Genomic DNA, 23,845 nt, shown 5'->3' on the forward strand with positions numbered 1-23,845 from the left:
GAGGTTCATCGTTCGCTGTTTCTTGAGCAGCCTTCGGGATGGAGGCCAGGCCGAGGGAACCCGCCTTGGGTGATAAATCCCGCTGGCTGCCCCGGGGTGATTGATGAGGGGAGTCTGGAAAGGCGTCCTGCGGGAGCGCAGCTGCCTCCCCATCAGCCTGGACCATCTTCCCCCTCCCCGGAGGAGTCTGGGGAGGCATAGACCAGCCCTGTCACACTGGAACAAATGTCCTTGGGGTAGATTTGGAGACAGACAGGGTGAGTCAAACCACGGCAGGAAATTTCATTTCCAGACCCCTTCAAAGGCCTCTTTCCTGACTCATATTACATTCATTACATTCAAAGCACATTTGATTTTGCAAACAAAGCCGAGAAGCCCTCCACCCGGAGGCCCAGCCCCCAGGGCCGTGTGTGTCTCCCTCCCCTGAAATTCGGAGTTGAACTTGAGCTCTCTCGGAGAGCAGTGGGATCGGGAAGCTGCTGGTGTTTTCAGGGGAAAAGGCCAGAGTCTTACAGCCTCCTGCCATGGTGCTGACCCTCAGGGGTGCCTCTAGCACTGATGTTCACCTTGGAGATCTTTGATTTCCAGTTCAAGGTATTATAAATGAAGCCGTTGAAGAGGAGTTCAACTTTTTAAAAAAATAGCCCAGAGAAAAGGGGTCTTTGCCCATTTAAGAAAGCAGTATTTGGTATTTCCAAGTCTCTGGTGGATGCTGAGCTGGGGGGACATGGGTCTCCGGAAGCCCAGCCTGCCCTTGAATTCCCCCGCCGCCCAAGCACGGAGCGTGCCGACGTGAAGACGGATGAGCAGCCAGCACGGGAGGATCGGTCAGAAGCTGGGCGGAGACCTCGGGCCTGGCACCGCCCCCTCCTGGAAGCACCGCAGGGGACCTCCAAGGTCCGTCCGTTAGGGAGACAGACAGTCGGCCATGAACCAACTGCGAGGGCTTTGGGGTGAACATGGCTGCAGGTGGGGTAGGGGCAGCGAGACTCAGCTCTTGGGGGCACTGACGCCTCGTGGGGCAGGAGGGATCTCCATTCAGACCCACGGGGCAGCTCTTAAAACCTGGACATTTGGCCTTGACCCCTGGGCGGCGGGGCCAGGCACCATTCTTTCCGGAAGCTTCCCAGATGATTCCACGGTGTGGTCACTGGAGAACCACCAGGAGGGTTGACACCTGCTCCTCAATCGACCCAGCAGCTCCTTGAAGGGAAGGTGGGCGGGGGGGGGGTCTCCTCCAGCACCAACGACTGGAAAGAGGAAGCACGGGAGGGCTACTTTGAATGACGTGACTCAAAACAGAGGCCACAATTGTCCTCTGAATCAGGGGTTCTCAAGCTCAGCTGTGGGCAAGGGTCTCCGGGGGGCTCGTTACAATAAGGACTGCTGGGCCCCGGCCCCAGGTTCCCCGCTCCGCTCCCGCAGCCCTGGGGCCAGGCGGAGAGCCTGCGTCCCTCGCTCGCTCACCAGACTCCGAGAACCACAGCTCGGGACAGAGACCACGCTCACAGGCTCTCCACGGGGCTGAGCCCAGGGTGGCACGTGCACGAGCTGGGTGGGCACCGTCCATAGCCAGTTCGGATGGACGCTCGGATGCTGGCGGGGGGGACCGGGCATGGGTTCCGTGCGGACCCGAAGGCGTGCCTGGCGCTGAGACGTGATGTGAAGGCACGGGTTGTTAGACTTCCATCTTGAAGAAGCACATTGGCTGCCCGCCATGTGACACAGCCACCAGCAAACCCGCCAGATGGGGAGCTAGGCCCCCCGCCTGTGGGGTTCCCCTTTCAGGCGACCCCGGGCAACCTCACTAACGAGCTGCTTGAGTGACCCGGCCTCCGCTCTCCTGAACCCTAGTTCCACTCGTATGCTTCAAGGTAGCCAATAGTGAACGACCCCGCAAAACCCCAGACACCCCACCTTTGGGCCCTAATAAAGGGAGAGCCCACTCCCTGTGACCTTGCCGCGTGGCCCTGGGCATGCCATGTTCCCTCCAGGACTCGTGAGTGATAAACCTTGTCCCTCAAAGTGCCCTGATGGGATCCAGCCAGAGCCACGGGGTGGCGGGGAGCCCTCTGTCTGCAGCCCTGAGGATCGACTCCTTCCGTTCCCCCAAGCTCAGAACCCCTCATGAGGCCGAAGCCGAAAGACTCGCTTCTTGACCGAACTGAGGACAGGTCCCGCTGAGCCTTCTCCTTGACAGGCTGCTTCTCGGTGCTGAGCCTGGTTCCAGGTCTGCCTACACCTGTCGGAGCAAAGAATCCTGTTCAGTCACCCCACCCCCCTCGATATCCAAAGAAGGTCCCTGTCCCCCACCGTCCCCCACCGTCCCCCACCGTCCCCCACCCGCCGTGTCTCAGTGCTTGGCTGCCGCTAGCAAGCACTCTCGCCCCCTGGCCCCCCGTGGCTGCTCGGGGCTCTAAGTGCCCCGCTGTCTTGGCAGTGTTTGGAGTTGGGTCCAGCTCTCCTGCATTATAGTAGCACCGAAGAGTCTGTCTCTCTCGTCTTGGACCGGAGTTGGCTGTTTCTCTTGGGCCCACCCACGTGTCTGGCACCCGCCTGCTTCCTCGGGGAGCACCCCACACTGCCCACGTCCCCCCGGGTGGGCAGAGGCAGATTTGGCTGTGCAACGCTCACACTGTTCCCAGCCTGGACAGCTTGCAATCCATGCATTTCCGTGCCTTGTTGGGGCCTTACCCCCGGGCTTCCTATGCAGAAAGCCCAAAAGCTAGGCCCCCAGGCCTCCACGGTGGCAAGACTTGCTGTGACCTTTGGAAACCTCACAGGCCGCAGACATCTCTCTGGCCACACTGCCCTCCCCACGAAGGAAGAAGAGTGCTCCGCGGGGCCAGCCAGGCGGGCTTGGCCCTCCCTTTCTGCCCAGCGCTGGGGCAAGGTCGTGCCTGGGCAGCAGGACAAAGGCTGACTGTCCTCCCCGTCCCCTTTGCCAGGAACTCGGCATGAGGACGTGTCAGGGCCAGAGCAGACAGAGGGAGGATGTGGGGCGGGGAGGGCTGACCCAGATGGCTGGCCTCCTGCTGTCGGCAAGTGTCCCCAGCAGGGGAAGATCGTCCTGCAGTTGTGCTTAATGATGGGTCATGTCTTTGGTGCAACTGTCTTCCGAGTTAGCTGGGCGAGAAGGACATGCTCCCTGGGGACTGTAAGTAGAGGCTGAGCTTTCTCGCTCGGTCTGTGACTGTCAGGGCGAAGGAAGTGAGGGAACGGCGTGCATTGCTGGTGGCCCTGGGAGGGGAGGGTTGTAGTTGGCCCCCTGTTGCTCTGCCCCAAGAGCACTTGCCAGTCCGGAAGTTTCACACAGTGCCCTGGCTGTTTCCAAAGGGCCCACTGTTCCCGCTGCAATGTGGACAGCATGTCTGTATTGAAAGCTGGTTGAGCCCCCTAGAAAATGGGTCCTCCTGTGTCTTCTCTGCTCAGGCAGGGCCTCAGGTGTAACCTGCCAGGAAGCTCCAGGTCACTCATGAGTCCCTCCTTCACAGCAGGGAGCCCTAGGGCGGTGGTTCGAGGGCGAGGGGGCAGCTCCCTGAGTTCCCCGCACATCCATTATTTCAGCAGGAGACATTCGATCCTTTGTGTCTCGGGGACACACAGACCCCAGGGGAGCACAATCGTAGCAGAGGCTGGGACCATCTAGACCTGGATCGAGCGTTTCAAACAAGCGATGGGCTTCAAGGGAAGAAGGGTGTCGCCAACACTGGCTTGGATGAGGTTCAACAGGCCTCCTTGCGGCAGGACTTCTCAGAGCCTTTGTTCCCTCAGTGATATTTACAGAAGGCCTGCGGGGGCCCGGAGACAGTGTCACGTGCTGGAGGGGCACTGCTCATCCAAAGGGCTGGGCGCTGGGAACTTTTGATGGCTCTGGGCGCCGCACACGTGTTCCTTCCCTGACCACTAGTGATGTAAACACCTATTCATGTGCTTATTGGCCATTTGTGTGTCTTTCTTGGAGAAAAGTCGATCTATGTCCTCTACCCATTTCTAACTATATTGTTTGTATTTTTATTCTTATGAGTTACATATATATTCCGAGTACAAGTCCCTTATCAGATAGAAGATGTGAAAATACTTGCTCCCATTCTGTGGGTGGTCTCCTCACGTTCTTTATGGTGCCCTTTGAAGCCCCCAAGTTTTTAATCTTCATGATGTCCCACTTATCCATTATTTCCTTTGATTTCGTGCTTTCGGTGTCCTAAGAAACCATTGCTTCCTCCGAGGTTATGGAGATCTACTCCTATGTCGAAGGGTTTTATAGCTGTGGCTCTGACAGGTCTTTGATCCAGTTTCGGTTAATTTTAGTAGGTGGTGTGAGGTAGGGGTGCGTGTGGGCATCCACTCATTCCAGCGCCGTCTCTTGGGAAGGCTGCTGCCTCCCCTGCTGGACTGTCTTGGCACCGCGGTCTAACACGAGCTGCCCATAAATGTATGCGGTGACTCCTGGAAACTTCATCCAGTCCATGGACCTTCATCCAGTCCATGGATCTACTCCTATGTCGAAGGGTTTTATAGCTGTGGCTCTGACAGGTCTTTGATCCAGTTTCGGTTAATTTTAGTAGGTGGTGCGAGGTAGGGGTGTGTGTGGGCATCCACTCATTCCAGCGCCGTCTCTTGGGAAGGCTGCTGCCTCCCCTGCTGGACTGTCTTGGCACCGCGGTCTAACACCAGCTGCCCATAAATGTATGCGGTGACTCCTGGAAACTTCATCCACGTCCATCCCTGTGCCTGAAGCTCTCCGTCTGGATTACTGTGGTTTTGTAGGAAGTGTTGCTCGTGGGAAGCCCAGGTCCTCCAACCTTGTTCTTCTTCAAGACTCTTTGGCTCTTCTTGGTCCCTCACATTTCCCTGTGATAGGGAGGACCAGCGTTCCCATTTCTGCAAGAAAGGTCGCCGGGAGTTTGACCGGGCTTGCAGATCTAGATCGATTACAGATCCGTTTGAGGAGAATCGTCACGGTAACAAGATTAAGTCTTCGGAGCCGTGAACGCGGGACGCCCTTTCATCCACCCAAGTAGTTCATTTCTTTCAGTGATGTTTTGTGGTCTTTGGTTGTAAGTCTTGCACTTCTTTTTAAAGTTTAACCCTAAGTATTTGTTCTTTCTGATCCTCTTGTAAATGGAATTGTAAGCAGAATTGTTTTGATGTTATTGTAAATGGAAATTGTTTTCTGAATTTCGTTATCGGGTTGCAGTGAGTATTACGGTGGGTAAGTCAGGATACATGTTGTGATGTCTCTGTGCCTCTAAAGGGAAAAATAGAAAGATGTATGATAACCAAGGTAATGAGAGAGGATGAAATAATAAAACTTATACAATCCGGAAGAAGGCGAGAAAGGAGAATACCAAGCACTCGATACAACGAGAGACTCGATCCCAATATAGTCAGGGCTACAGGAACTGTAAGTGGACTGACTGCCCCAGCTCAGAGCAAAGATTGTTCAACTGAGTTTAAAAATTTCTACAGCCCGGGGCGCCTGGGGGGCTCAGTCCGTGAAGCGTCTGCCTTCAGCTCAGGTCATGATCCCAGGACACATCGGGCTCCCAGCCCAGCGGAGAGTCTGCTTCTCCCTCTGCCTCTGCCTCTGCCTCTCCCCCTGCCCGTGCTCGTGTGCTCTTGCTCTCTCAGTCTCCCTCTCCCTCTCCCTCTCCCTCTCCCTCTCCCTCTCCCTGTCCCTGTCCCTCTCCCTCTGCCTCTCCCCTTGCTCGTGCTCGTGTGCTCTTGGTCTCTCTCAAATACATAAATACAATCTTTAAAAAATAATAATAAAATAAAGTACGGTCCAAGAGCCTCCCCACTGTGGCGGGTGGTGGAGGGTTGCCCATTTGCTGCACCACCACTGGTCACTCAGGTCCCGAGGAGAAGGTTCTAGAACTCCCAGGTGCCGACGAGGGCTGCAGAAGTTCCACGGCAGTTGGGGCCACTCCTGGAAAGGGAGCCATTTCCTTTGTGGTCTTGGAAAGAGCTGTCTGTCCGTTGGCCCTGCCTACGACTTGAGAAGACATCAGCTCAACTGGTAAGACTTTCGTGTGTGAGGGGAGCTCCTTCTGAGCTCTGCCCTTACCCCGGGGGTGTGTGATATCTTCCCTGGGACCCTTCCATTTGACCCTGCTCTCGTCTGGCCTCCCCCAACCCCATCACCTGCTGACCATCTGGCTGCCATCATTTCCTGCCCTCCCTTCTCCCCAGCCCCCATCCCTGGCTTTCCCGGCTATTAGCTTCCTGGTCACAATTCACACAAGGCACACACCACTGCTGCTTTGTGGCCCTCACCCCCAGGCCATGGCTGTCCAGCCAGGGCAGACAGCCAAGACCCCCTTGTCCCTCCCTGCCCCCAGCCCATGCCCAGCAGAAGAGCGTACATTCACGAGGAACCTTGTCTCCTTGCTTGGTCAGGACAGAGGTTTCGAGTGGTTCCAGAGACGGCTGGGGAGCGAGCCCCCGGCACACGGTGCGGCGTCAGCGTCTCCGTGCGTGACGGGTCTGTAAGGAAGCGCCACGATGACCGTCACGCCGGACGTCAGGCTGGAGTATTTGGAGGGAGTAGCTTCCCTCGTTCTGAAGTTCAAGCCAGACAAGTGGAGCAAGTTGATCGGGGCTGAGGAGAACATGGCCTTATTCACCGAGTTCTTCGAGAAGCCGGACGTCCTGGTTCTGGTGTTGACGCTCAATCCCGCCGGCATGATCGTCCCCTGCCTGGGCTTCCCCGCCTCCCTCAAGTCCAAAGGCATTTACTTCATCAAGAAGGGACCGGAGAACATCAGCAAGGACAACTACAAGGACCGCCTCATCTCCGGGGACATAAGCCCCGCGCCCGTGGACCAGCTGATCGCCGTCGTGGAGGAGGTGGGTGTGCCGGTGGGGAGGGGGCTGGGGGCACAACCTCTGCTCTTTTGGTGAGTGGCCTGGAGCCCTGCTGCTCAGAGGATGGCTCACGGGCCAGCGGCATTGGCTTCCCTGGGAGCCAGTCAGAAATGCAGGAGCCCAGGCCCTGCCTGCCCCGGCGTGGAGACACACCGGCGTTCTGAGCAGACCTCCAGGCCGTGCTGCGCACCCAAGGGCTGAGAGGCCCCAGCCAGCACCTCATCCTCTCTCGGTCTCGTTAGCACCTCGGGACGCACCGGGCGTGGCCCCTGCCCACAGCGTCAGAGGGTGTGGGCCCCTTGAGTCCCAGTAGATGGGTTTCCCCGTTCGGAGACTTTGAGTGAAGAGAGAGAAAGGATGAGGTGCAGTTGGGTGCGTCTCCCCACTGTCCTGCCTTGTCACCAGCGTCACTCCAGGCAGGTACGGCAGGTACGGCCCACTCTGTGCAGCCACACCAACCAGAGTCCGAGGGACCTAGATTCTGGCCGCTGCTCTCCTCGTGCATGAGATGGGGACTTAATTCCCTGCCTTGTGCGAACTTGGGGCACAGGAGCCCCTCCGCCATGGCTTAGGCCAGCCTCCCCTCCCATCGGGCAGAGGAGCCTGGCAGGCCTGGAGCGAGGGTCCTGGGGCATCTGTGTGAGTCTGCTCGGGCTCCCGTGATAAGAGACCACAGTCCTGGGGGCTGGACATCCCAGATCCAGGCATGGGCTGGCCCGTTCCTTCTGCAGCCTCTCTCCTGGGCTTGTAGATGCTGTCTCCTCCCCGTGTCCTCACCTGGTGGTCCCTCTGTGTCTTTCTGTGTCCACATCTCTTCTTCTAAGGACACTGGTTACATGGGATTTGGGCCCACCCGTGGGACTTCATCTTAACTTAGTCACCTCTTGAAAGGCCTATCTCCAAAGACAGCCAGACCCAGAGGTGCTGGGGTCGGAGCTTCAACATACAAAACTGGGGGGCCCGGCTCAGCCCCTAACAGCCCTCCAAGGCAGCACGGGCCATCTGCTTTCAGCAAGCACTGTGAGCCGCTGTCCGGAGAGCTGGGCCCCCTTCTCGGAGGTGGCTTTGCTGCTGGGCCATCATCCTGCATCTGCACACCTCCCCCAGCCGTGCCTCCTTCTGGCATGGACTCGGGGTCCCTGGGTTCCAGGCACGGAGGTCTCCGCATTGCTCCAGGGAGCCACTGGGTCGGTGGAGGCCTGGGTGCGAGTACAGAGCCGTTCCCTTCCAGGTCCTCTACTCCCTGTTAAACCAAAGTGAAAACTTGAGCGGCTGGCCCCGGGTGGTCTCGGAAGACATTGTGAAGCAAGTCCACAAGCTGAAGAATGAGATGTTTGTGATGGGCGGCAAGATCAAAGGGAAGACCCTGCTGCCCATCCCGGAGCACCTGGGGAGTCTGGACGGCACGCTGGAGTCCATGGAGAGGTAGGCGGCCCCAGCCCGGGCAACTGGCCGGCTGGCAGAGTCGCTGACCCGTGACCCCAGGGACGGAAACACGGGAGGGCAGATAGTACCGTGAGATGGTGCTGAGTCTGAGGTCGGAGGCACACGGGCAGGACAGGAAGGAGCGCTGGAGCCCCTCCCCCATCGTGCACGGATGGGTACCAGTCCGGGCATCACACGCCATGAGGATGGTGTCACCGCATCACACAGCCAGAAAAAGGGATATCCAGATTTAGGACGTGGGTACTGAGGGGCACTGAGGAATATGGAAGGGGTTTTTAGCAAGTGGAGACTGTGACTCTAAATAGAGGTGGTGTCCCCCCAGAGGCCCCCTCGCACCTGCCTGGCCTCCCTTTGCAGCTGGCTGCTGGGTGGGGCTCTTGGAGCTGCTGCACGGTGACAGTGTGTTCCGTTTACACACATCAGAGGGTGATGGCTCCTGGGGGACTCACTGTGCTGGCAAGTCCCCCACTGGGAGCCATGCGTGAAGCCCCCAGTAAGGACGGCCGGGAGGGGCCACCTTGAACGTGGGTTTTATTCCACGCTTGGTCTCTCGTAGCTGGGAGACTTGGGCACTTCTCCAGCCTTCCCAAGGTGGCTGTGATGATGGAGGGACATGGGGCGAGATGCGGCGCTGCCGGTAGTGTCCCGAGGGCCACCGGGGAGGGACGATTCCTGCCCAGAAGGTGTGGAGCTGGCAGATCCCACCCCCACGGCTGGGAGAGCATCTTGCCCGATCCTCCGCTCCACAGGATCCCCCCTTCTCTGGACAACTCGCTGCTGCATGCCATCGAAACCATCATCATCGACTGGTCCCACCAGATCCGGGACGTGCTGAGCAAGGACTCGGCCCAGCCCCTGCTGGACGGGCTACACCCCCTGCCCCGAGTCGAGTTCGAGTTCTGGGACGCCCGGCTGGCGAATCTCAAGTGCATCCACGAGCAGGTGACTCCTCCGCGCCACGTGGTGCCCGGGCCTCTGTGGGTCAGCAGCCAGAGGGCCCATGCCGGCCAGGCCGAGTCATACCCCCTCCACCCCTCTGTGCGGACCCCCAGGACCCCCGAGGGGACCCGGATAACCCGCACAAAGTCCTCGGCTCCAGCGGCCTCGGGGTCAGGCGCCTTTTGTGTAGGGTCTCCGAGTTTCTCTGGAAAGGCCTACGTTCCTGTTCTGTTTCTCAGCTCAACAGGCCCAAAGTGAACAAAATAGTTGAGATCCTGGAGAAAGCCAAAAGCTGCTACTGGCCAGCCCTGCAGAATGTGTACATGAACGTCTCGGAAGGTGAGCCGAGGAAGCGGCCGGGGCGTCTCCCCACACACAGCTCCCTTTGGCGAAGGTCCTGGGTCTCGAGGAAACAGGTGTCCGTGAACACGGAGCCGCCCGCCACCGTCCCGACGGTGGGAGGTGTGTGTGCGAGCTTGTGCTCTCGTCCGTGCAGGGCTGAAGGAGGCCGACGACATTGTTCTGCATTTGAAGCCTCTGCGGATCCTGCTGGAGGAGATGGAGCAGGCCGACTTCACGATGGTGTGTCCGCCCGAGAAGGGCTGCTCTCAGGGGCTGGCCTGTGTCTCAGGGGTGCAGGGGCCGTGGGCTTCTTGGCCGGGCGGGGCTGCGTGGTCCTGGAGAGTGCCGCCTCCTTCCGCTCTGGGCTCCCCTCCCGGAGCCGTGCGAAGCGGAGAGCGGCGAGGCTGCACACCCGCCCGTCTCTGCGCAGCTCCCGACCTTCATCGCGAAGGTGCTCCACACCGTCAGCTTCATCTGGGCCACGTCCGAGCACTACAACACACCCTCCAGGATCATCGTCTTCCTGCAGGAGTTCTGCAACCAAATCATCGAGATGGTAACCTGGCCCCGCCACGCTGCTCCCCCACCCCGACTGCGGCCTCTCCCTTCCCGCCCGGCTTCCCCCCTGCTGGCGTTCCTGGCAGGTTTTGGTTTTTTTTTTTTTTTTTAAGATTTATTTATTTGAGGGAGGGAGAGAGAGAGAGCGTGTGCTCATGAGCAGGGGGAGAAGCAGAGGGAGAGAAATCCCAAGCAGACTCCACACTGAGCGCAGAGCCCGACATGGGGCTCGATCCCAGGACTCTGAGATCATGACCTGAGCCGACATCAAGAGTCGGACACTTGCCCACCTCCGCTGCTTAAGCACCCCTCCTGGGCAGTTTAAAGACAGGCAAAGATGTTGGCACCTGGGTTTACAGGCCGGACCCTTATGGCCACCCAGAGTTCTCCCAACATGGGGCAGTGTCAGCCCAAGCGGCCCCACGCCAGGAAGGAGGAGGAAAGGAAGGGGGTGCTGCTGAGTCCCAGGACCCCAGGACTCGGCCAGGGTCGTGGGGTTTGTCTGCTCCCACACTGACCTGCCTCCTGTCCTCCTCCCTGTCTTCCTTGCTTTTCACAAGCACAACTTAGCCAGCCACGAGCGTTGGTTTGGGCCGCCTGCGTGTGTTAAAATCAGGCTTGTGCCCCGGAAGGACACTGCGGGCAGGATCCTGCCGCCTGGGGCAGGACTGGATTTCCTGGGCCCTGGAGGGCCCCCAGTCACCTGGGACCAGGATCTGTTTCTGCTGCAGCCGTAGTGGGGGGACTGCGGGGCCAGGCAGGAAAGCAGCTCAGCATCCCGAGAACGGCCTGGCAGTGGGCGGACCGGTTGGGATGTGAACCTCCGGGACGCTGTGTCTGAAGGAGCAGACTGTGGGCCCCACGCTGGGGTGTCTGTAACCGCCCAGCGGCCTGCAGGCAGCGCGCCTGGATGTCACCCCAGAGCACTCTCGGCACTGTGGTCTGTCTTCTCTTCTGCCCAGACGCGCACTTTCCTGAGCCCAGAGGAGGTGCTGAAAGGCTTGCAGGGAGAGACAGAGGAGGTTCTGAGTGGCATCTCTCTGTCCGTGAACATTCTGAAGGAGCTTTACCGCACCTACGACTTCTGCTGTGCAAACATGAAGCTTTACTTTAAGGTCCGGCCTGATTTCAGAGCAAGTTCAAGGACGCGTGGGCACGGGCTCCCCAGCCGTCCGCGGGAATGTTTGAGGCACGCACGGCCTCCTCTCTGTCTCTCCCGTAGGACAAGGAGCCGGTGCCCTGGGAATTCCCCTCTTCTCTGGCATTTTCCAGGATGAACTCCTTCTTCCGTCGCATCCAGACCATTGAGGTAAAGGTGAAATGTGGTTCAGGCCACCCTGACCTTAGCAGGGCTGCGTCTCCCACCCTTGTGCGAGTCCACATCTCCCGGTAGGGAGGGTGAGAGCCGCACCCAAACACCGGCATCGTGGGGAGACTGAGTCAGGCGCCAGCCTCCTCTACGGCCGCAGCTGTCGGCCAGGAATAAAAGTGACCCGTCTTGGGGGCTTCTCCCCCATCCTGTGCCTGGTGTCCACAAGCAGGCTGATGACAAATGATGCAGGCGTCGTCAGGAACCTGGGTGGCCATGGGCGAGGGTTAGCAGGCATGGTTAGGACAAGTGCAGAGGGGCCGGGGGGGCAGGACCCTGTGGAAGGACTGTCCGATACACAGAGTGACACAGAGCAAATGGACATTTTTAATGGGTTTGAGACGACAGCTGCCTCTGGGGCGAGGAGGCGAGGCATGAACGCGTGGGCAAGGCAGGACAGTTCGCTTTCTGTGTGTGATCTTCCGTGCGGTTGTTGACCTTTGCACGCAAACTATGCACACGGTTCAGAACGGGAAAATCACTCCAGAACCCTGGAGCTCTGGTTTTTCCGATGGCCGCCACACCACCGCCACCGTTAGCAGTGGTCTCCATAGCCCCGGGCAGGTGCACCAAGGCCCACTCAGGACTGCAGATTTGCATCGCAGAGTGTTCCTTGTGCCCAGAGGCTTCCATGTCCTGAATCCAGATGAGCTTTCTGGGAAAGGATATCACCCTGCTGTCCCCTCCCTTCTCCTGGCGGAACGAGCCCCAAGCTCAGGGTACCTGGCCCTGCTGCTGCTTTAGTTGAGTCTGCTTTGGTGATGGCATTTTGGGAAGACGGCCCCAAACCCAGCACCAGCTTAGGGGAGTGGCATAAGCGCCCTGTGCACATCTTCTAACTGGTGCTGGGCCCTGGGTCAGGCTCCCGAGACCGCCTGGGGTCCCCAAGGAGACTTAGGGATCTGGATTGGGAAGCGAGAGCCTCACACGGATGCGGGAGGTGACACGTGAGGGGACCAGGTGTGATGAAATGCCAAAAGGAAGAGTTTTGGAAAGGAAAGCACCTCCCAGGGGCCGAATAGTTGGAGAAGCCTCCCGGAGAAGACGAGGTGGGAGCCCCACCTCAGAGTAGGACTTCCAGGCCCCCCTCCGTTGGGCGTCCCCTGCGGGAGGGCATGCCTTCAGATCACTGTCAGGGAAGGGCTCTAAGTGCGGACGGCGGATTTGAAGCTCAGAACACCAGAAGCCTCCACGTGCGGTTCCAACTGCTTCCCACCACAGCTGAGGACATGGAGGCCCCAGGAAAGCGTGATCTACTTAGAGGAGTCTTTGGGCCAGAGCGGGGTCCGGATCAGAGCGCCACCTCATCTCCCCCTTCTCTTCCACGTTCACATTTTGGCGAGGACTCATAGGGCCCTTCCCTCCGTCCCCTCTCTCTGTTCCAGAAAGGACTTTAGAGGACAGGAATAAACAGGGGGTCCCCCCCACCTTGCTGCCAGGTGGCCCCGGGGCTTCTCGCTCCCTGGCTCCTCCCTGCTGGGCTCAGAGCCGGGTCGGTGATGGATCCGTTGTTTAGTTTTGAAGATGACTGGGTTTTTTTCCTCCACCAGGATCTTTATAAAACAGCGATAGAGTTTCTGAAGCTGGAGAAGATCGAGCTCGGGGGCGTGCGGGGGAGCAACCTCAGCAGCATGGTCACGCAGATCTACGATGAGGTCTTCGAGCTGGTGAAGGTCTTTGCCGAATGCAAATATGACCCCTTAGACCCCGGAGATTCGGTAAGTCGGAGGATGGGGGGCCCGGCTGGACCCATGTCACACGCCCCAGGAGTGGGGAGACACGTGGAGGGAGAGTTGGTCACGTTCTGGAGACATCCCAGAAACTGCACCTGGGGCATCCCGTGACAATGAGCACCCTCAGAGGGAGCCCCGAAACCAGCCGGCGGGGGCGGGGGCAGAGCGAGTGCCTCCCCTGCTTTGCATGCTGATTACCGGGTGGACCTTTTAATTCACTTTCAGAGTTTTGATGACGATTACGCTGATTTTGAGACCAAAATTCAAGATCTGGATAGGCGGCTGGCCACGATCTTCTGCCAAGCGTTTGACGACTGTACCTCCATCGAGTCCTGTGCAAAGGTGGGTGTGGGCGGGGACCTGTGGGCTGTGAGCCGGCGCGGCGGCGCCCAGGGGATGCCGCAAGCCCCCTGGGGTGACCTAGTGATGTGCCGTGGTTTGCAGATGGGGAGTCGGCCCAGAGGAGCAGGGGCCTCTCTCAGGCCACGAACACCTCGGGCAGCTCCCGTGGCGTTTGGTGGCCGCCTTGTAGAGTAAGAAAAGGGAATGAGGATGAGAAGACGGTTACTTTACTGATTCTCACTATGTAAGGGTGTCTGTTCGTTCTTATCGATTCATCGTTCCCCCTGCTTAAAAGGACCAAAGGTTAGAGGTGAAGTTGCTGTGAAAATAAAGCACGTACGCTTTTTGTCCCACTGCACCAAATTCACACCGTCTTCAACACGTGACTCTGTGAGCGGCCCGGCGTCATTAACGGGGAGCCGCCGCTGGGTGGTGGGGTGCTGGCTGGTACCCATCTGCCTTCCTGGGCACTTTTCTGCACTGTCCCATGTTGTGAGCGTGAAGCGTGCAGCACTTTTACACTTAGAGAAAAGAAATGGTGCCATGGAGAAAAGAATCTTAAAAAAATAGTCCCAAAGCGCTAAAACCCCTACAGAATATCAGTTCAAGAAACACAAACGGCCAGTGCACGAGCCTGTTTGAGCTTGCGAGCACCCAGAAGAGCCCCTGTTAAAACAGCAAGGTGGCAACTGCCCCCAACCGAGCTGGTTAGACTGTGAGGACTTGGGCAGTCCAGTGTGCCCCAGTCCCCACCACGCCATGTCGTCTCAGCCCCGCCCTTCTTCCTGCATTTCTGTGGCCTGCCTTGCCCCCGACAAACCACTGGGAGGGATCTCTGAAGATCGATCTACAGCTCTTCTGGAGAACAGGGACTGAACACGTAAACGAGTGCATATATGTATGTACTCGGGCAGCATTTTTATATCTGCCTAGTGTTATGCGTGTTTGCCGACCAGCACACCCTGCAGGTCCGAGCTGCCTCTTCCCTTCGCTTGGCAAGCCTCTAGGTTGCTGCAGGCAGTTGGGTGCCCACGGGAGACACCCACTAATTATTACAGGGCCTGGGGTCCCATGTCGTTTGCTAAACTCATCACCTGCGTTATCTACCCCATTTTTACCAGCTCGGACAAGTCAAGAAGCCCGTGCGGGGTCACACAGTTAGCCAGTTAGTAGAGGAGGCAGGACCCCAAACCATCCCCAAGCGTGGCCAGACGGGAGAGCAGTCGGGATGGCCCGGGCAGCTCCAGGTGCTGGCCGTCTTTCAGGATCTCCCCAGCACAGATGCCAGGACGGTCCTTTGTTTTTTAAAATGTAAATGCAGGGGGGTTGGAAACTGCACTGTGATGAGCAATGAGGTCTTAGATCCGAGGTGCTCCAAGCGGAATATCAGTGAATGCAAATTAACACCGCAGCTGATGCTGTTCCTTCCTCTGGAGCACACTTCCCCCTAGGTAGCTGCCTCAGGCCACCTTGCAGGCAAGGCCTCCCCCATCCACACCTTCCTGCTGGCCCTTCCTGCTCTGCTGCTGTGTATTGATCTCTCCGTGTGCATTGTCTTCACAACTGGAATATAAACTCCCTGAGGACAGGCACGTGATTTGGGTGCACTCAGAACCCAGCCGGGCACACAGTAGGTGCTTTCGAGCTTTCCCCGTGGAGGGAACTGGCTCCAGCGAGGGAGCGGAGTTGTACTGGGGTCACAGAGCTCCAAGGGCTGCCCAAGTGCAGAAGGGTCCCCCAACACAGGTTTCCAGCCGGGCCTTTAACCTGGAAACAACAGCACCACCCTCCCCGGCGATGGGGTCTCCAAAACTAAAAGACAGCACTGGAGCTCGCGGAGAGCAGGCCAGCGGGGGCTAGCACGTCTCACCTCCTGTAGGGGGGTAAAGGGGGAGCAGAGGGAGCACCTCCCCACCCCCCACCGGTGGGCTCTTTGTGCTGTTGTCCAGTCAAGGGGAAGGACCTGGGCTGTTGGGGCCAAAGCAACAAGCCCATCGCCTTCGTGATCAGGAGTCAGGGGTCAACACTCCGAGGGTGGGGTGGCCGGGAGGAAACCCCCCTGATCCCCAGGTACCCTCAGGACTGAGCCCTGTGCCTTGCCACCAGGAGCTAAGACTGCCCCTCGGCCTTCTCATGGAGCTCATCCCCTCTCCTATTACAGCCTCCGTCCGGCTTCTGCACCCATAGAGGAAAGGTTCTTTCCTAGATGTTAACTTCATGCTTGTGCTAGATTAAGAAAAAAACAGAAAGGAAACGGAGGGAGAAAACAGCACCCCCAAGTGCTCGACTCTCCCTCCGCACCTGGGAGCGTTTTCTCTCCCACTTGACACAACCCTGCACCAGCGCCTCCATTCCCTGCAAGTTCCCCAGCTGCCCCGATGCCCCTTCTCAGTGTCAGGAATTCACACGCAGCCAGGAAAGTTCTAGAGCAATTTTCCGCATGATCTCCTGGAGGAAAAAAAAAATTAGCTTTCTTCCCAGGACCCAAAAGCCAAGAACTCTGTAAACGTGAAAGAGAGGGGCATGGGAGGGGAGCAGGCAGACAGAACGTCAGGAGGGTCACAAACCCACAAGATGTACCTTTTTCTCCCAAGCAGCACAGGTCACTTTTGTAGGAAGGGGCACCAGCGACCCCGGGCGTCCGCCACGCCGCTGTGGGGAGCTGAGCTTGGAGCGTCCTGGTTCGGTTTCTCTCAGAGGTTCAGCTGCCCCGTCTGGCTTTCGGGGACCTGCAGATCTCTCTTCTTTTTTCTGCAGCCGTGTCTCGCTCTTGCCTGAAAAGGCTATTTTGGGGACATTGTCTTATTCTTCACACTAAAAACTGGGGCACATCCGAGACCTGGGTGCAGTGCCCCCCAGCACCCAGGGCTGTGGGAATGTGTGGTCTGAGTGCCCTTGATTCCCATTTGCCTCGAGGGTGGCTCTCACTGGCCTGGGCCTGGCGACCTCAGGCTGGCTGTGGAGCTTCCGGAACTCCCTCTCTCCAGGTTCTAGGAAGACCCCCACCCCACCAGGCCCAGCCCAGGGCCTCGCTGCCCCTTGGCTCCGCTGCGCCCCGACCTTGAGCAGTGTGGTCTTTCTAGGAAATTCTCCATCTGATTCCCAGCCAGGACCCTAACCGAAACACCCCGATGAAGTGGCTTCCCCTCTTCCACTAAGCACTTGCTCATGTTTAGCAGACTAGTCTGTGAGGGTGATGGGCCAGCTACTTGCAGAGGTCACTGCTTTCAGAAATGTGCCAGGATGCCTAGGATGCCTCCTGGATTAATTCAGGTCAGCGACCTCCAGCAGGAAGGTCCGCAGGCCCAGCCTTTCCTCTCCTGGAAAGGACACGTGACTGGGGAGGCGGGCTGTCCCCGCTCCTCGGGGACTCAGGGAACCTGGTCTTGAGCCCCCAGAGTCATGGCCTCTGCCCGTTCCCAGGCTCCCTCTGTGATTCCCTCCAGTCCTCGGGGCGGCGTCCCCGGCTTCACACCCTTCACCCCCGTGCTCGTTACCTGAGCCCCCGCCCCCACGCCCACCTCCACCCTGGGCAGCCTAACTTCTCCTGGGCCTGGAATGTTTCCAGGCCTCAGACCTACTTTGTGGTGTTGGCTGGCAGCCAAGTACCTGGGGACTCAGCATTTGCCAGCATGTTCTCGCCCCTGAAGTTTGGCCTCGCACATTGCGCCAGCCGCCACGAGGTTGGAGCGATGCTGGGGACGGGGCAGGAGGCGGGGACCTCGGCAAAGGCACGTCTCTGTTCCTCCCCAGCTCCTGCACATGTGTGGGGGTCTCCTGGAGCGGCCCCTGATCCTTGCCGAGGTGGTACCCAGATACTCGGTCATGCTGGAGCTGTTTGATGCCGAGCTGGACAGCACCAAGACCTTGTATGACGTGCAGCTCGCAGCCTCTGCAGACGGGAAGATCCCCCCGATCCACAAGAACATGCCCCCCGTGGCCGGGCAGCTCAAGTGGAGCCTGGAGCTGCAGGAAAGGCTGGAGGCGCCCAGGCGGGACCTGAAGCACATAGAGCACCCGTGAGCGGGGCGCCAGCTTGGGGGCCCCTGGTTGGGCAGCGCGCCTCGCGGCTGCGGGAGAAGGGCAGGGCTCTAACTCCCTAAGCGTGGCCACTGGCCAAGCCTTCCCTTCCCAAAGCACAATCCCGAAGAAACCCCATTCATGTCCTGCCTCCAGAGGGTGCCTTCTCAGCAAGTGTGGCCAGGAAGACTCTGGCTCACCCTCCCCTTGCCAGTGAGCCTGGTGGACAGTAACAAAGACGGTCCAAATGAGGACAAACACTGGCTATTGCGTCAGAGCTCGCCCTGGCGGGGGGTCGGCCGCTGTTGCTGCGTCTGGCAGAGACCGGAAGGCAGGCAGGGGAGGGGAGAGCTTATGGCAGAGCCCAGGGAAGGCTTCAGGTGTGCCCTGACCAGAGGCTGCTGGCCTGGGGGCTGGGAGATGGGGAGCCCATGTGACTGCTCTGGGGGCACACATGGCTTTCTCCAGTTGGTCCTAAGTTGGAAGGGAAGCGGGCAGTCGTCAAGCAAGTTCTGGCCATTTGGGGCCAATGGCTCAGGGGTTATTGTTTGACTTCCTGGCTGTTGTCCATGCAGTCTCTCAGCCTGGAGGAAACAGGGAGCTGGCTGCTTCAGCACCCCGAGAGCTGGCCACCACATGTAGGGCGCTAAAGAGGCCTTGAAGAAGGGGGGCCCCTCACCACCCCATCTAACTGATTCCAGGGTCATGTCCAGCTCGGAGGCCAAGCTGGTCTACCAGAAGTACGACGAGATGATGGAGCTGCTCAGGGGCTACCGAGAGAAGATCTACCGGCAATGGGTGGCCGGCGTGGACCAGGACTGCCACTTCAACCTGGGGCAGCCCCTGATACAACGGGACCCCGTCACCAACCTCATCCAAGTCAACTTCAGCAAAGCGGTGGGTGCCGTCCCGCCACGGGGCCCGGAAGGCATCCGTGTCAAAGGGCTCCTCAGGGACCAGGGCCCCACGGCAAGTGGCGGGTGGGAGAAGCCCAAAGCCCGCCCGTGCCACTGAGGCTGGTCCCCTTCTCCCAAAGCACAGACCTGTGGGGGCTGGTGTCTGTGACACATTTAGCTAAAGCTTTATTCCTTAAGGATTAAAGCATGTCCAGGTCGTATTTAAAATATGAGACAAACAGTAGCATCGCTGAAAGCAGCTTCTGTGACTACACTCCCTCCAAGCCTGGCTGCCCTTCCTGGGATCCCAAGGGGAACCGTCAGCTTGAGGATTGACAGAAACGCACAAAGAAAGGTCTTTGCAGGATTGGAACAAATGGGCCCTCTGGTTAAGTCAGGGGAGGTGGAGAGAACTCATGCGTGAGCCGCGGGGCATGCGTCCCAGAGCTAAAACCTGGGTAGCTGAGCCGAGCGCCAAAGACAGAGGTGGGGTGGCCCTGATTCCTGCAAGGACGCACCTGCTGCTGCCCCGCTCTGAACCCCAGCAGTGACATCGGGGAGCCAGTGTGAGCTTTCCTCTGAAACCTTCTCTTCCGCTAAAATTCATCCTTTTTAAAAATTCAGCAAATATTTACTGAGCACCTACCTTGGTTATGTGCTTGGAATAAATTAATGAACGAGACAGACAAAAATCTCTGTCCTCCTGGAGCTTACCTCTTACTGGGGGCGGAGGATGGGGGGAAGGAAAGAAAGAGAGAGGAAGGGAGGGAGGGAGGGAAGGAGAGGGAGCAGACGGGAGGAGGAGGGGAGGGGCGGGAGGGAGTATAAATGAGTGTAACAACAGTGGGAAGGGGTGCAACACCAGGGAGGTAATGATGCGTAAGGACGGGTTTAAGGGGCTTCAGCAGAGCTGGAGGACGGGGCACAGACTGTTTCGGATGTTGGCAGGAGAGGAGGTGAATCCGAGGGGGTGGAGGAGGGCAGAGGATGGGGCACTGAGAGCCTTCTGGGCCATGAAAGGGACTTGGGTTTTCGTTCTTAGTGATGTGGCTGCCATGGCTGGTTTTGGAGCAGAGGCAAGCCCTGCTGTGGTCTGTGTGTGTCAAGGATCCCTCTGATGCTGTGTGTGAATAGCCTGGGGGTGGGGAGCAAGCATAGCGCGGGAAGACCAGTTAGGAGCCTTCTTCCATAATCCAGGAGAGAGGCCACGAGAGGGTGGTGGCCTGGACCAGCGTGGCTACCACGAAGGTGTGAAGGTGATTGGATTTAGATATAGAGCCCGTGAGACTGTGAGACTCTGGTTGGGTTGGGAATAGAGTCTTTGAGGAAGACAGGACCAACCCCAGGATATCTGGGCTGGACACTGGAAGGACAGAACTGCCATCAGCTGGAGGGGGCAAGCAGAGCTGGCCATGGGGCGAGACAGCTCTGCTCTGGCCACGTTGGGCTTGAGACATCTTGTGGACGTCCAAATGGAGACACTGAGTGGGCAGGTGGATACAGGAGTCTGAGGGTCGGGAGAGAGGTCTGGGTGGGAGGAGGTCACTGAAGTGAGAGCAGATCCAGAGGGATGGCACCCTGGGACTCGAAGGCATGTGCTTCTCCAAAGCGTCCGGCGAGCCTGATGGTGGCGACCGGGAGAGTCTGGTGCCCTGGATGCCAAGAGGAGAGTGTGTGCCCACGATGGGGAGTGACCTTCCCTCGTGTTGCTGAGTGCCATGCCACTGGGGGCAGGCCCTGACCTCTTCTGTGATCTTCATTGGCCTTAGCTGGTGGCAGTTCTGAGAGAAGTCAAGTACTTGGGCTTCCAGCAACAGAAAGAGATTCCAAGCAGTGCCGAGAATCTGTTCTCACAGCATGAAACCTTCCGGAAGTTTGTGGGCAACTTAGAACTCATCGTTGGCTGGTACAATGAGGTGAGCTGATGTAGTTTTGTTTCGTTTTATTTGCCAAGTGTGCGGTTTTGTTGAGAGCAAACGCCAGGTGTAGGATCTCCCAAGGGTAACAGAGAAAGTGAGTACAATTTCATGTCGAGATGTGGTTCAAGCCACTCGGCTGTTGACTCACACAGGGGCAGCAAAGATGGTCACAACTTCCATCGGAAGATGGAAACTTCCATAGGACTTTGACTTACGTTCTAGCTCCATGACTGCTTAGAGGGGCTTTACTCTCCTAAATGTATTTTGCTCTGCGTCGTATCAAAGTCATTCCATTACACCCATTAACGTGTAGCAGGGTGGGCATCTCCCAGAATCCGGCCGGGATGACACATTTCCCAGCACCACGTGATCAGGTGAAGTGGGACAGCTGCCCACTGAGGGAAGCTAGATCGGGGCCCAGGGAAGGGACAGGTGCACATTAGCTCTGTGGATCAAGAATTCCTTTCAGGGGCGCCTGGGGGGCTCCATAGGTTGGGTATCCAACTCTTGGTCTCGGCTCCAGTCTTGATCTCAGGGTCATAGGTTCAAGCCCCATGTTGAGCTCCACCCTTTTCAATCAGAGCTGGGGACCTGACACGGAATCATGAAGAGGCTGGTTCTGTGTAAGAGTAACTGACTGGCCTTGGGGGGCACACCCTTCTGGGCCTGTTCAGAGCACCTCTTTCCTGGCCAGAGATCCCCTGGAAGCTGGGTCGGTAATTGGAAGGGGGCCCAGAGGGGCGTGGACTCAGACCACTGCGGGCCGTGGCAGGCACCTCCTTCCATACAGACCCCGCCCACAGATCCCTCTTCTGCCGTTGGTGCCACGGAATCTTCACTCCCACCCAAGCCATAGCAGATTAGGATGGACGTGGGCTCTGCATGAGTTTCCTGGGGCCGCTGCCACAACTGACCACCGACTGCGTGGCTTCAAATGGCCCATGTGTACTCTTTTCCCACTGTGGAGGTCAGAAGTCCAAGATCTGTTTCCTTCTGCTAAAATCAAAGCGTCAGCAGGGCTGCTTCCTCCCAGAGGCTCCAGTGGGCTAATCTGCTTCCTTGCCTTTCCTGCCTTCTCAAGGCCATGCCTTCCCCGCTCCACCTTCTGATGACACCCCTCCCAGCCTGCCTCCTTCTTCCCCTCTGACCTTCTCACCTCCCTCTTCTAAGGACTTTGTGATTCCATCCCCCGCCCCACCGGGATAACCCAGGATGACCTCCTGGCGCCAAGGTCTTTAACTGAATCACATCCGAAAATTCTCTTTTGCATGGCCATCCCATCCCAGGGATTAGGCTGTGGCTGTCTCTGGGGAGCCATTTGACCCCACACAGCCACCTAATCTCACAACAGGCCCACAAGATTCCCTCTCCTTGGAGCCCTGGGAATTTGGAGGAGGTGCCGGCCTCCTTCACGTGGGAGTCCTGGGAAAGCAGAGGAACAGAGAAGGACAGAAGCACAGGCTGCAGAAGGAAGGGATCCGGGGAGCACAGCAGGTGGCCAGAGAGGCCCCCAGCGACGGAGGAGGAGCCTGGATGTGGACTTTGTGGGTCCCATCCTCGTGGGTCCTCCAGATGCGTCCACATCTGTGGGTTTCTTATCTGTGGCCTTACTCGTTCTGCACACCCTCGCACGGTCTGAGCTAGCTCCAGGGGGTTGATGATTCCGGCAGCCAGCGGGCCTCCAACCGGAACAACTGTCTGGGGCCAGCTTTGTGTCTCAACTCTGTCCTAGACATGCTTCTGCTCACTGATTCCTGACGTGAGGGCCGCTTTCCTAGAGCCGCAGGGCTGTGCCTCTCTCGCCTTCCCTGGCCTGTCCTGTAGGAGCCGTGCTGCATGCCCAGGCCAGTCCCACTCGTGGAGGGGGGCTCTTCCACCTGCTGTCCTGCCCCCCCCAGCTCCCTTGGTGAGTCGCACCTGAGCCTCTAGGCACTGGAGCGCAGCACGCCACGCACCTTCTCCTGTGGCAGCAGGACGCAGCAGGACGCAGCAGCAGCAATGCCGTGAATCCGAAGGGCGTTTCTGGGGTCCAGGACTTGCTTACCAGACCTCCCACGTAGGGGATGGTGGCCAGATAGCACCGTGTATTTGACCGAGCCCGGGAATCAGGGCCCACCTCAGGTGCCAACCAAGAGAAGAGTGGGAATATCATCGGAGGGTTACGAGCAAGGCCTCGGGGAGACCGAGGAAGCCCCGGCCCTTGGTGGAAGTGACCTCCTTCAAGAACGCGCTGTGAGAGCGAAGGCCAAGTGAAGCAGGCCAGGTCACGCCATCATGAAGGTTTGCCGAAGGTCGTCACCGCACCGCCACCGACACGCCCAGCAGAGAATCGGCCAGGATCGGTGCCTGACTCCAGTCGGCGAACTAGGGCATGGTGGTGATGCCACAAGAATGGGTTCAATAGAAACTAAAAGAGGCTCGTTTTCATTAATTTCATTTCTTGAGATAAAATGTTAACGATCTCACTCACTCGTGCAGCCAACTACAAAATACCAGGGTCTCCCCTAAGCGCATCTCCCTGACTTGGCTTTCCCTGGAAGCAGCTATCTTCAGACTCAGAGACATTCGCGTTCGCCTGCCCCAGAGCCCTTCCCAGCCGCAGTGGCACCAAAAATGTCCGTGGGCTCTTTTCAGATCAGAAGACTTCTGGGGGGGCCGCCTGGGTGGCGCAGTCGTTAAGGTCTGCCTTCGGCTCAGGGCGTGATCCCAGAGTCCTGGGATGGAGCCCCGCGTCGGGCTCCCTGCTCTGACTGGGAGCCTGATTCTTCCTTTCCCACTCCCCCTGCCTGTGTTCCCTCTCTCGCTGGCTGTCTCTCTCTGTCGAATAAATAAATAAAATCTTAAAAAAAAAAAAAAAAGGAAGACTTCTAGTGGTGAACCAGAAGATAAAAGTCCAACCACGGTTGTTTTGAATTAAAATAATTTGATCTTGGGGCGCCCGGCAGGCTCAGTCGGGCGAGCGAGTGACTCTTGATCTCAGGGCTGTGAGTTCGAGCCCCACGTTGGGTGTAGAGATGACTTAAATAAATAAACATTTTTTTAAATAGAAAATTTAGAAAGTTTGATCTTCTGCTGTATTTCCAAACAAAACCCAGCCACACCCATCGCTGTCCAACTGGAGAAGCACCTTACTCAACTAGGAACGCTGCCCTCTGCGAATATAGATGTTGGACTAGGCAGGGAGGTGGGAAGTCAGACCCGGGGCTGAGTGCCCGCGGCGACCCTTACTGCTGATGCCGGTCCCCCTCTTTGGAGCTCTTCTCTCCAGGCCCTTCCCATCCTTGGTGTGGTTTCTGTTGCCAAGAAACACCACTGGCCTGCAGACTGCTCACAGCTGTTAGTGTCTAACCTGGGGGGGGGGCGCGTGGTGCCTTGAGGAATCCGCTGGGGTGTCCAAGGGACCACGCAAGT

The 23,845-nt window shown here is 58.2% G+C and overlaps 1 protein-coding gene across 1 annotated transcript in view; it reads left to right on the forward strand.

Moving 5' to 3' along the window:
* Positions 1-6,507: 6,507 nt before the first annotated feature.
* The window catches only part of DNAH17 (dynein axonemal heavy chain 17), a 100,795-nt gene continuing 83,457 nt past the window's right edge, over positions 6,508-23,845 (forward strand). Inside the window, exons 1-13 of the mRNA XM_040640104.1 lie at positions 6,508-6,852; positions 8,102-8,295; positions 9,066-9,258; positions 9,495-9,594; positions 9,752-9,837; positions 10,028-10,153; positions 11,118-11,270; positions 11,378-11,464; positions 13,075-13,242; positions 13,483-13,599; positions 17,353-17,618; positions 18,321-18,516; positions 20,285-20,431. Coding sequence (XP_040496038.1) covers positions 6,508-6,852; positions 8,102-8,295; positions 9,066-9,258; positions 9,495-9,594; positions 9,752-9,837; positions 10,028-10,153; positions 11,118-11,270; positions 11,378-11,464; positions 13,075-13,242; positions 13,483-13,599; positions 17,353-17,618; positions 18,321-18,516; positions 20,285-20,431 — 2,178 coding nt within the window. The remainder of the gene's footprint in view (positions 6,853-8,101; positions 8,296-9,065; positions 9,259-9,494; positions 9,595-9,751; positions 9,838-10,027; positions 10,154-11,117; positions 11,271-11,377; positions 11,465-13,074; positions 13,243-13,482; positions 13,600-17,352; positions 17,619-18,320; positions 18,517-20,284; positions 20,432-23,845) is intronic.

Source organism: Ursus maritimus, unplaced genomic scaffold (genome assembly GCF_017311325.1).
Source record: "Ursus maritimus isolate PB19 unplaced genomic scaffold, ASM1731132v1 scaffold_24, whole genome shotgun sequence".
NCBI classification, from domain to species: domain Eukaryota; kingdom Metazoa; phylum Chordata; class Mammalia; order Carnivora; family Ursidae; genus Ursus; species Ursus maritimus.